At 44.6% G+C, this 13,512-nt stretch overlaps 1 protein-coding gene across 1 annotated transcript in view; it reads right to left on the bottom strand.

Moving 5' to 3' along the window:
- LOC125454875 (calpain-2 catalytic subunit-like) overlaps positions 1-13,179 on the bottom strand; it is a 79,568-nt gene extending 66,389 nt beyond the window's left edge. The window contains exons 1-2 of the mRNA XM_059648625.1: positions 12,777-13,179; positions 6,582-6,651 (exon numbers count right to left, since the gene is read on the bottom strand). Coding sequence (XP_059504608.1) covers positions 6,582-6,651; positions 12,777-13,013 — 307 coding nt within the window. The 5' untranslated portion in view covers positions 13,014-13,179. The remainder of the gene's footprint in view (positions 1-6,581; positions 6,652-12,776) is intronic.
- Between the last annotated feature and the right edge of the window lie 333 nt (positions 13,180-13,512).

Below are 13,512 nucleotides of genomic sequence, written 5' to 3'. Positions count from 1 at the left end.
CTAGTACCCATTGGTTTCATTTTTTTATTTTCATCTGTTTTTGTAGCAGTTCGATACAATAGAGTATGTTACTAGGCCATTTCAGACAACACTTAAGAGCCAACCACGTCACTTTGAATCTGAAGTCACATGCAAGCCAGACCAGGTAAGGGCAGCAGATTTCCCTTCCTCAAAGGACAATAGTGAACCAATTGATAATGTACAACAAACAGCAACATCTTCATGGGCTTACTTTTAATTTCAGAATTATTAGATGAAGTAAAATTTCACCATCTGCCATTCTGGGATTCAAGCCAATGTTCGGGAGTTTTAGCCTCAGCCTGCAGATTACTAGCCCAGTGACAAACCACGACAACACAGTTTATCATTAAATAGCTGTTCTATCCTTTTTAACTCCAACATGCACATTGCTTATACTGAAATCCATTTAACAAAGTTTTGCTTATAAATATGATAGTTCTTTTTTACGTTAAATACTTTTCATTGAATCCCTATAGTGTAGAAGCAGGCTGTTCAGCCCATCAAGAGACCCTCAAAAGATCATTCCACCCAGACTCACCCTGCTATCCTTTCTTTGTAATCCTGCATTTCCCATGGCTAATCCTACATTTTTGGACTTTATGGGGCAATTTAGCATGGCCAATCCACCTGGCCTGCACATCTTTGGACTGTGGGAGGAAACAGGACCACTTGGAGGAAACCCACTCAGAGGCGGGGAGTGTGTGCAGACTCCACACAGACAGTCACTAGAGGGTGGAATAAAACCTGGGTCCCTGGTGCTAACTACTGAAGTACTGTGCTGCCCCTGGTGAACCTGATATGATCTGAACACAACCTTCTAATTCATAAGTATGTCTAATTTCATTTTTTTTCAGTTAAATTGCTTGCATTGCATCAATTAGATTTCCACCCCATCGTCTCTTATTAGTGAATACTGTGAATAGTTGAGGTCCCTCCACCAATTCTTGTGGAACAGCACTAGTCTGCTCTTGCGAAGCACAACGCCTGCCTGTTATCCTTCTGTTCAATCCATTTCCCAAACAGATCAATAATTCGTCACAAATATCATCAGCTTCAAGTTTAATGACCAGGGAAGAAATGTTTCCACTGCTTAATGAATCAATAACGGGAAGTGTGTGGTGTTGAGAAGTGGTACAGAATAAACAGAATTAATATGAGACAAATGAACAGAGTATCTTCTCACAGGCTATTAGATGATGGAATGCATACCACAATTATCATCTGGGGTAGTGTCTCTAATAATAGTTAAAAAGCAAGTTTTGTGAGTATTACAATTGGCAGAATATTTCTTAAAACATTTAATCTTCAGAAAGGGATAGTGGAGATACGTAAGATATTTTCACCCAGGTTCAGTTCTTGCAACAATAGCTCCAAAAACTCTGCTCCACCATGTATATACAGTTGGATAACATTAACTCAATTCTGAGATAACAAGGTGTAGAGCTGGATGAACACAGCGGACCAAGCAGCATTAGAGGAGCAGGAAAGCTGATGTTTCGGGTCTGGACCCTTCCTCATTTTCTGAAGAAAGGTCTAGACCCAAAACATCAGCTTTCCTGCTCCTCTGATGCTGCTTGGCCCGCTGTGTTCGTCCGGCTCTACACCCTGTTATCTCAGATTGCCCAGCATCAGCAGTTCCTACTATCTCTGAATCAATAACTCAATTCTGTTTCATTCAGATAATATTTACATGAACTGACGGTACCACACAGGTTCACGCTGCAGCTTATGTACCATCCTCCCACCACCATCTTGCTTTAACAGGGTTAGGCTTCCAATGAAGCTTCATCTCTTGTGTATCTCCACAGATTTTTTTTGAGACACATGAGACCAAATTTTCATGGCTCATCTGACAAAGGCAGTATCAGATTCTGCAATCCCTGCTCCCATTCCCACGACTGGCTATTTTTCAGTGGCACTGGTTAGATGTGGGGAATCTAGTTTGCACGCAGCACTACCAACCTGGCCTGTTCTTTACAAAGTTGGACATTTTAGACAACACACCCATAATGCTGAAATTTTAATGGAGTCGGGTCAGAATATCATGGCATCTCAGAGGAGTCTTGTGGCATGCAGAAGCCATAGCCTGAGGTCTGGAATCTGAACAGGTAAATTCAAAAGGTCTTGACAACTTTCCATGTCACTATGAAATGGTAGATAAGTTAAACAGATTTTAACACAGTGTTTGATGGTAGGGCTTTGTTCTTAAAAGTGACAGACTATTAAATTGGCCTGCGCTGTGAAAGTGGAAATGCATTCACATGCCTGATGGCATATTGTCCAATGGATGAATCAATCTTCTTCTACATTGAATGATAGTGCTGTCTGCATTTAACTATGTCAATGGGCCCTTGTAATTCAATCTTGCTATTGAATGGCAGATCAGACATCACCCCTCTGCTTGTAAGCTTGAAAAGATGGCCAAACTGAAGGGTTTAGGCCCAAAACGTCAGCCTTCCTGCTCCTCTGGTGCTGCTTGGCCTGCTGTGTTCATCCAGCTCTACACCTTGTTACCGATGTTTGATTGACAACTCAGTTTTATACATTATGGATGCTGGGTGAGTGGGCAAAGTGGGACATTGGGGTATGGTGGAGACCTAGGGGGCCAGATGGGTGTTGAAGTCACAGGAGTGTGGAAAGGACACAGGTGACAAAGTTAGGACGCCTCACACAGTTCTGGTGAAGTGGGACAATGTCACTGTAACTCAAATGGCACCTTCCACCCTGCAACCTCTCCCATTTAACTCGGAAATGTATAGTTCAAAATTCCAGACAGCACTGTATCTGCACCAAATGGACAGCAGTGGTTCAAGGAGGCAGTTCATCATCACCTTCTAAAAGACAAGTAGGGATGACAATAAGTGAAGCCTATATCACCTGAATGAATAATTTAGAAAGGTAGATTACTTATCAATAGAAAGATTATAGCATTTAGCTCATCCTTTGAGATGAATAGCATGTCAAAATGCACAGATAATCTGGTTTAGACTGGGACAGGGGCTGCATGGAGAACTGCAATATAACTGTGGAGTGTATAGTTGTGGCACAGTTTCAGTTTTTCCAGTGTTTAATTGATGGAGACTATGCATGATTCAAGTACGACCGTGGTCATTTCTTACTCCAAGCTTTTATTTCCTCAGTACTTCAAAACAATACAAATTCTTAAAACCCCATCCCATATTTTCTTTCCCCAAAAATCACAAGATTTTCCAAATTTCAGTATGGTGTTGCTCAACTGTCTCACCTTATCACCCTCTCCTAAAAAACAAAAATACTATACTAGAACTGCTGAAAAACTCTGGGATAAAACACCAAATGCTAAATCACCAAATGTACACTGGTCAGTCAGTATCTGTGGAAAGAACATACATATTAACGTTTGTGTAAAGATCCATCTATGAAGGACAAACAACAAAAATCTCCACAGGGTTCTCTTGATTTCTCATGTTAATCTCAATAAAATTCTACAGGGAATGGCACAGTGTGTAGTTTTAATCAGAACTGCCACAGTTAATGTCTTTATTAACTGCCGCTCGCTGCGCATTTAAAAATAGTATTCTGTCTAATTGCTCGTCAAGTCATGACTGATCTTGTAAGTTGTCAATGTTTCTGCTCTTGATGGCTTTCTCTTTGATGTAATCCTACAACATACACCTCAGGCTTTTCATCTAGTGCTCTCAATATTGCATGTTTAAAAAATAAAATAATATTTTATATGTAGTATTTAAGCATAACTTGCATTCCTTTGTTGAGAAAGGGTGAGTTCTATACAACAATTAGTGTTAAGAAGTAAAATGTAAAATGTTCCTTGTTTTTAATGCTTATCCCTCAAGTGGAAATATGTCGCTCCCTTTTTCAAATTTTATAATGCATCAGGAATTTTAGGCAACCCAAATTACTGTGAGGGTTGTAATAAACAGGTTCTCTAATGATAATAAAATGTGAGGCTGGATGAACACAGCAGGCCAAGCAGCATCTCAGGAGCACAAAAGCTGACGTTTCGGGCCTAGACCCTTCATCAGAGAGGGGGATGGGGAGAGGGAACTGGAATAAATAGGGAGAGAGGGGGAGGCGGACCGAAGATGGAGAGTAAAGAAGATAGGTGGAGAGAGTATAGGTGGGGAGGTAGGGAGGGGATAGGTCAGTCCAGGGAAGACGGACAGGTCAAGGAGGTGGGATGAGGTTAGTAGGTAGCTGGGGGTGCGGCTTGGGGTGGGAGGAAGGGATGGGTGAGAGGAAGAACCGGTTAGGGAGGCAGAGACAGGTTGGACTGGTTTTGGGATGCAGTGGGTGGAGGGGAAGAGCTGGGCTGGTTGTGTGGTGCAGTGGGGGGAGGGGACGAACTGGGCTGGTTTAGGGATGCAGTAGGGGAAGGGGAGATTTTGAAACTGGTGAAGTCCACATTGATACCATTAGGCTGCAGGGTTCCCAGGCGGCTCATATTCCGCCTGGGAACCCTGCAGCTATATGGTATCAATGTGGACTTCACCAGTTTCAAAATCTCCCCTTCCCCTACTGCATCCCTAAACCAGCACAGTTCGTCCCCTCCCCCCACTGCACCACACAACCAGCCCAGCTCTTCCCCCCCACCCACTGCATCCCAAAACCAGTCCAACCTGTCTCTGCCTCCCTAACCGGTTCTTCCTCTCACCCATCCCTTCCTCCCACCCCAAGCCGCACCCCCAGCTACCTACTAACCTCATCCCACCTCCTTGACCTGTCCGTCTTCCCTGGACTGACCTATCCCCTCCCTACCTCCCCACCTATACTCTCTCCACCTATCTTCTTTACTCTCCATCTTCGGTCCGCCTCCCCCTCTCTCCCTATTTATTCCAGTTCCCTCTCCCCATCCCCCTCTCTGATGAAGGGTCTAGGCCCGAAACGTCAGCTTTTGTGCTCCTGAGATGCTGCTTGGCCTGCTGTGTTCATCCAGCCTCACATTTTATTATCTTGGAATTCTCCAGCATCTGCAGTTCCCATTATCTCTGGTTCTCTAATGAGCTGAGTAATGCACCTTCCAAAACAGCCACATTGTAAAATATTTCTTGCTATAAAACCAAGTGGGCAGCAATTCTCTGCTTTTCCAATTGCATAAATAATCCAGCTTCTGAGAGTCTTTTCATTTTGTTTATGTTTAAACAGGTTTTTTTGGCAGGAGACCAAACATGAAATGAAAATACTCTTTCAATCGGAAAATCGTCATGTTTGTCCTGCTAACAAAAGAGTAAAATACAGTCTTACATTTCTTTATTTCACAGTGGTAAAATGGAGGTAGACGTACATCCAAAAATGTCCCCAACTCCCAGTTACTGTCAAAAAATTACACAGTTCCAGCTTACTGGGCTTAATATTTACCCAGGAAAAGTTAGAGAAATTAAAACCTGCTGTAACTCCAGGTAAGTTCTAAACTGACACCAAAACCCCACCCCCATCACCTTGGCCCTGACCTTAAATCACCTCATGATTCCACTTTCCATCCTCCAATGCCACTAACATAGCAAATATATCCTCACGCCTTCCAACTGGATGAGTGACCCCTCCTCCACATCACCCTCTCAGATACGACTCTCCCGGCCTGCCCTCTCCCCACATTTGATTACGTCTTTACAACCTGCCTACCATTTGATCAACCTTACCCATCTGCCACCCCCACCCACAAACCATTTACTCATCCACACTCATACAATGTAAATCATCCATCACATTGAATGTTAAATATGAAACACTAATTACAATTAGAATTGTCGATAATCACAATGACATTAAAACAGATTTTAAAAATTACAGGGTGCCCTTATGAATAACCAACTAAAAACTGCGATTTAAAAACAGATAAAAGTTAAATAAAAACTTATAATATTTACAGAAGTATGATTAACACACAAAGGTAAGTATAATCTCCAAAATATTTGCCACTGCTTTTAAGGAACTCAGAAGTCTAGCTGAAAGAAAAACAGAAGAGTAAAGGGGCATTACTTGATCCATTTACCTTTGGATGAATCTATTCTGATGGTAATTTGGAAGCTGAGCCTGTGTCTCTGGGTTGGTTAGAAGGTTCCAATTTTAAAGCTCAAATCAAAGTCAGTTGAATGTTTTTCCACTTCATATGTGATGACATTATTAGTTCCAATTCACCTCAATGTTGGAAAAGATAACATCAGACCAAAGAACACAATTCCACCTCAGGCCCTCTCCACAAATGCACATGCCCAGATTTGACGAAAAAAGATGGTCATCCTGCAAGCAATGGTTAATCAGGAGACAAAGCAATCACACAGGGAATTACTAAGAAATGTCTTTACCCAGAGAATGGTAAGATGTGTGATCACAGGCATTTGTTATGACAGACAGCACACAAACCTTTAAGGGAATTTAGATAAAAACAAGGTAGAAAGAAGTATTAGAATAGATTTAGGGAATTCAAGTTGAAGCAATAGAGAACTTCAGCAAATATAAACTAACACAAACCAGCAGGGCCAAATGACCAGTTTCTGTCCTCCTCAGGACATTCATCACATTGTGGCCCAAAGAAAGATTTTCTAAATTTTAATGACACTTACCTAGTGCTCCCTGGCAGATATCCGTGCGTGATGCCTCTCCAATAATAAACTTGGGGTCTGCACTCAGATCCTGAAATAACAAACAGAAATAGAGAAATGGAGAAAGAACTTCACTTTTATTTCTAGTTTTACCTTGTTTAGCTACAAAAAAAGGAAATTTGTTTATTATATAAACATTACTAAGAGAAATGAACAGTTTTATATTTATAGTTATGTTTAAGATGAACTAAAAGGACAAGGATTCAAAATTCAGAAGAGTTCTCTGCATTGACAATGGGTAAATGATCCATGCTACATTAGCTGTCAATACCCTTTGCCAAAGAAACTGATTACTCAGTGGAAATTATGGCAAAATCCATTGTGGGTGAATCATTGGCAGTTGGGAATGGTTTTGAGAGAGCCTAAACTCATATCATACAGAAAGCTTACACTCTGCATAATGGCATCTCCCTTGATTGATTTCAGTTGCGTTTCTAGACCATTAAATGGCTTTAGAAACTCTGGAATAGGCTGATGTTTTACAAACATCAACTGAATGTATGATTCAATTCAGATGCTTGATGTGTGTAGAAGCTTGGGTCTAAAATATAACATGCTATATTAGACAGACTGCTCTCACTATCCTCAATTTGTACCCAAGGTGAAAATAATACATAAAACTATGTTTCCAAAAATAAAACTGTACAGCTCTGTTAACAAAGCCATCTCCATTAAAAGGAAGGTTCACACTGGTAGCAAACTGTAGCAAGAGGACAGGAAGACAGAAATGTCTCAGAGTTCCACTGTACCATGTTTGAGAAACTTTTCAAGGCAGTTGATATGAAAGGAAAAAAAAAACTTTGTTCAGAGGGAAGCAGAAAACCTTTCAGGTTACCTCTTCAGAAGGATGGGATTTCACATGAGGTTAGTTTCCATAAGGTGGCTGCAAGGCTGGAGAAAGTTCAATAACAAGCCAGAGTGGTCTCATAAAGAATCTTACTTTTCATATGACTCACACTCTCCATATGTTCGCCACCTATAGACTTACTCATGACTTTTGATGCTCCCTTCTTCTTTACAACTAATGTACTATATAAAACCATCACCCGCAGACAAGGGTGGGCGCAGTGGTAGTATGGCGCACTGACCTCTACATCGCTGAGGCCAGACGCCAACTCTCCGACACCACCTCCTACCGCCCCCTCGATCATGACCCCACATCCGAGCACCAAACCATCATCTCCAACACCATTCATGACCTCATCACCTCAGGGCACCTTCCACCCACAGCCTCCAACCTCATTGTTCCCCAACCCCGCACGGCCCGTTTCTATCTCCTTCCCAAAATCCACAAACCTGCCTGCCCTGGTCGACCCATCGTCTCAGCCTGCTCCTGCCCCACCGAACTCATCTCCACCTACCTGGACTCCATTTTCTCCCCTTTGGTCCAGGATCTCCCTACCTACATCCGTGACACCACCCACGCCCTCCACCTCCTGGCCCCCAACACCTCATCTTCACCATGGATGTCCAGTCCCTATACACCTGCATTCCGCATGCAGATGGCCTCAAGGCCCTCCGCTTCTTCCTGTCCCGCAGGCCCAACCAGTCCCCCTCCACCAACACCCTCATCCGCCTAGCCAAACTCGTCCTCACCCTCAACAACTTCTCTTTTGACTCCTCCCACTTCCTACAGACTAAGGGGGTGGCCATGGGCACCCGCATGGGCCCTAGCTATGCCTGCCTCTTTGTACGTTACGTGGAACAGTCCCTCTTCCGCACCTACACAGGCCCCAAACCCCACCTCTTCCTCCGGTACATTGATGACTGTATCGGCGCCCCCTCTTGCTCCCCAGAGGAGCTCGAACAGTTCATCCACTTCACCAACACCTTCCAGCCCAACCTTCAGTTCACCTGGGCCATCTCCAGCACATCCCTCACCTTCCTGGATCTCTCAGTCTCCATCTCAGGCAACCAGCTTGTCACTGATGTCCTTTTCAAGCCCACCGACTCCCACAGCTACCTAGAATACACCTCCTCCCACCCACCCTCCTGCAAAAATTCCATCCCCTATTCCCAATTCCTCCGCCTCCGCCGCATCTGCTCCCACAATAAGACATTCCACTCCCGCACATCCCAGATGTCCAAGTTCTTCAAGGACCGCAACTTTCCCCCCACTGTGATCGAGAACGCCCTTGACCGCGTCTCCCGCATTTCCCGCAACACAACCCTCACACCCCGCCCCCGTCACAACCGCCCAAAGAGGATCCCCCTCATTCTCACACACCACCCCACCAACCGCCGGATACAACGCATCATCCTCCGACACTTCCGCCATCTACAATCCGACCCCACCACCCAAGACATTTTTCCATCCCCACCCCTGTCTGCTTTCCGGAAAGACCACTCTCTCCGTGACTCCCTTGTTCGCTCCACACTGCCCTCCAACCCCACCACACCCGGCACCTTCCCCTGCAACCGCAGGAAATGCTACACTTGTCCCCACACCTCCCCCCTCACCCCTATCCCAGGCCCCAAGATGACATTCCACATTAAGCAGAGGTTCACCTGCACATCTGCCAATGTGGTATACTGCATCCACTGTACCCGGTATGGCTTCCTCTACATTGGGGAAACCAAGCGGAGGCTTGGGGACCGCTTTGCAGAACACTTCCGCTCAGTTCGCAACAAACAACTGCACCTCCCAGTCGCAAACCATTTCCACTCCCCCTCCCATTCTTTAGATGACATGTCCATCATGGGCCTCCTGCAGTGCCACAATGATGCTACCCGTAGGTTGCAGGAACAGCAACTCATATTCTGCCTGGGAACCCTGCAGCCTAATGGTACAAATGTGGACTTCACCAGTTTCAAAATCTCCCCTTCCCCAACTGCAACTGCATCCATCCCTAAACCAGCCCAGTTCGTCCCCTCCCCCCACTGCACCACACAACCAGCCCAGCTCTTCCCCTCCGCCCACTGCATCCCAAAACCAGTCCAACCTGTCTCTGCCTCCCTAACCTGTTCTTCCTCTCACCCATCCCTTCCTCCCACCCCAAGCCGCACCCCCATCTACCTACTAACCTCATCCCACCTCCTTGACCTGTCCGTCTTCCCTGGACTGACCTATCCCCTCCCTACCTCCCCACCTATACTCTCTCCACCTATCTTCTTTTCTCTCCATCTTCGGTCTGCCTCCCCCTCTCTCCCTATTTATTCCGGAACCCTCACCCCATCCCCCTCTCTGATGAAGTGTCTAGGCCCAAAACGTCAGCTTTTGTGCTCCTGAGATGCTGCTTGGCCTGCTGTGTTCATCCAGCCTCACATTTTATTATCTTGGATTCTCCAGCATCTGCAGTTCCCATTATCTCTGACACTTACTACTCTTACTACCATAGCAATCTTCACTACCCCACAGCTCACATCCCACCTAGCTGGTATAGTCTGCATGTAATCTACAAGGCAGTCATTAACACACTTCCTCCTTTCTTGCCAGAAGTCACACAAAATATGCAGCAGGAGGCCACAATCAGATGAGATCAAGCTCATCTTGTCTCCATGCTGAAGAAATCATGCTGGCCATTTTGATTGGAGAATGAGGTGACTTGCTGGAGGAGGATGTTGCACAAGATTTGTTCACACTTCATTCTCCCCAGGGTTGGGAGGAGGAGGAAATGACTGAAAACAGATGACAATGTCTGGCATGCGTTTTTTAAAATTACACTCTCAACATAAAACTTAAATAAATTGAACAAAGTTGATCAACAGAAAATTCATCATGCACCTTCAAAGTAATAGTAGCAAAATGGCTGTGATAAATAATATCATTAAGTCATTAAACAGGAGTCAACCTGTACATCAGATCTGGTCTCCCATTCAAGAAAATCATAGTTGAACAGACTATGACTAACTCCACATTCCTGTCTGTCCTAATAACTTTGTCAATCAAACATCTATCTAATGCAACTCTGAATAATTTCAACAACCCAGCTTCATTGGAATTCTACTTCACAGTCTGTAAAAAATGGTGACTCTGCCACAAACAAATTTCTCCTGATCTCCATCTTAAATGAAAGATCATTCATTTTAAAATAGTGACCCAGACAACATTCCCCCACAAAGGGAAACACTGTCTCAGTATTTCCCCAGTCAAGCCCCTTCAGGATCTTAAATGTTTCAATGAGACCCCTCTTATTCTTCCAAGCATCAGCGAGTAAATGCCTAACTGTTTAACCTTTCTTCATAAGACAAATGCCTTCATCCTAGGAATCAACTAAATGAACCTTCAGTGGATTGCTTCGAATGCACATATATCCCCTCTTAATTAAGGAGACTAAAATTATACAAAATATCTTGGATGTGGTTTCACAAAGGTGCTACAGAATTGTAACAACACTAACCCAATTTGTTCTCCATCCCCCTTTTGCATTAAGGCCAACTTTCCATTCACCTTTCTACTAACTGCTGTATTTATATGCTAACATTTTGTGATTCACTTTCAAGGATATGAGAATCAATAAAATATTAACTAAGACACAGCTAGCAGTGATTACCATCGTACAACTATTTTGAATTAGAAGCAACTAACTAATCTGACTCACATCATGTTCTCTCAAGTGGTCCTGATGACAACCCATAAGGTCATGAGATATAGGCACAGAACTAGGCCATTCAGTCCATCGAATCTGCTCCGCCATGATCCACGATCATGGCAGATAAGTTTCTCAACTGCATTTTCCTTGCTTTCTTCCTGTAACCCTTGATTCCCTTACTAATCAAGAACCTATTTAGCTCTGTTTTAATTACACTCAACGCCTTGGCCTCCACAGCCTTCTGTGGCAATAAGTTCCCGAGATTAACCACCCTCTGGCTGAAGAAATTCCTCTTCATCTCAGTTTTAAAGGGTTATCTCTTCACTCTGAGGTTGTGCCCTAATGTCCTGCTCTCTCCTACATCTTCTCCATATCCACTTTGTACAGGCCTCCTAGTCTTCAGTTTCAATCAGATTCCCCTTCATCCTTCTAAATTCCATCGAGTCTGGATCCCACTCCTCATATGATAAATCCTTTATCCCAGGAATCACCATGCCCTTCCAATGCTAGCACATCTTTCCTTCAATACAGGGCCCCAAACTGCTCACAATATTCCAAATGTGGTCTGACCAAAGCCTAATACAACCTCAGAAGTACATCTCTGCTCTTGTATTTTAGCCGTCTTGAAATGAATGCTAACTTTGCATTTGCCTTCCTAACTGCCCACCAAAATACATTTTAACCTTAAGAGAATCCTGAACTAGAACTCCCAAGTGGGTTTGAATCCCACTCCAGGGCTCACACTCCAGTGCAGCACTGACAGAGTGCCATGGTGTTTGAGATGCCAGCTTTCAGGCAGGGTGTTAAATTGAGGCACTATGTGCCTGAAGATCCCAGAGCAATGTCCATCAACAGTCAACATTACAAAAGTAAGTCGACCTGGTCAGGATTACTTTTTTCAAACAATGACCGTGATTAATGGTTCTGGAATACAGGTGCTGATTTGTGATGGGAGTCAGGCTTCCACTCCTTGAGGCTACAACACTTGGTGGTTATCTGACAAGGCATCCTGTAAGGAACACGACATAAATCATTGAACCACAGAAGCCCTGCAATGGGGAAGCAGGCCATTTGGCCCACTGAGTTTACACCAACTCTCCAAAGAGCATTCCACACAGACCCAGCCTCTCTAACCTATCGCCACACTATATAACATGGCCAATCCACCCAGCCTGCATATCTGTGGGCTGTGGGAGGTAACCCATGCTGACACGGGGAGAACGTGCAAACCCCACAAAGTCACCCAAGGCTGAAATCGAACATGGGTCCCTGGCGCGATGAGGCAGCAGTGCTAACATTGTATCCACTTTATTCCACTATACAAAATAAAAACGAGGCCAATACTCTGCTCTAAATATCTCTCAGACCTAGAATCCCCCACTTGTCTGGCCTCCAACAGCTCGAGTGTGTTTCTGCTTTTCGGACCGTCACCTTTGGTGGTACCTCCCGGTGTTTTACTGAAGAGGAATTTTATGATCAGTCTCACCAACCCCGAGATCCGCGTTTCTCAGCTGCTTCGATAAACCCGCTCGCTATTACCCAGTAGAAGCGTCGAGTTGAAATCAACTAAGTAATAAATGAATGAATACGATGAAATATTTGCTGTGAAAGGAAAGCTCAGTACCGTTGGGCGTTTCCACTCGACGTCTCTGGTTTTGTATGAACCTGGACCCAATTCATTGAAGCCCAGAGATGAAGGACAGGCAGGGAAGGTCTCGTCGCAGAACAGAGTCCCCGTCTCCAAGCATTGCTGCCGCAGCGCTTCGAAATCCTGGTTGAGGAATTTCACGGGCTGCCCGTGGGAACCGATCCCCGCCGTCTTCCCCCTCTCCTTCTTGATCCGAGTTGCCATTCCTGACATAATGACGACCTAGAGGCGGCTTCACGCTCTTCAACGGCTGGAGCCGGAGTTCGTGGAAAAGCAGCACCAGAGTCGCACCTTGACTGGATGGGACCGACCGCTGCACTGTGTGTGTGTGTGTGTGTGTGTGTGTGTCACACAGTCAGAGCTGGGCGAGGCTCTAGCCGTGCCAACACCTGCACTCCGAAGAATAGGTGTCGGCAGATGATGTGACCGCCCCACAAGTGGTTTTATTTGGAATATTCTGACCGCTCATTGCCAAATCACAAATCAAACAGCACCTATTACTGCGCTGGGGTCATATATGAAGTCGGGTCTCCCAAGATTAAGGTGCTCTGTGGGTAAGGTCTCCCTACGGATTACATTAAAATTTCCTCATCATTTTGTTAAGTGGAACGACGCACCTTCAGAAACTTCCTTTAATGCTGACGAAAATGCCTACTTACAAAAAATTAATATCTAACATTACAGAACAGAAGTAATTACTAAAGTCACATTG

The sequence above is a fragment of the Stegostoma tigrinum genome, chromosome 9 (genome assembly GCF_030684315.1).
Source record: "Stegostoma tigrinum isolate sSteTig4 chromosome 9, sSteTig4.hap1, whole genome shotgun sequence".
In the NCBI taxonomy this organism is placed as follows: Eukaryota; Metazoa; Chordata; class Chondrichthyes; order Orectolobiformes; family Stegostomatidae; genus Stegostoma; species Stegostoma tigrinum.
This window is presented reverse-complemented; position numbering and strand designations above follow the sequence as displayed.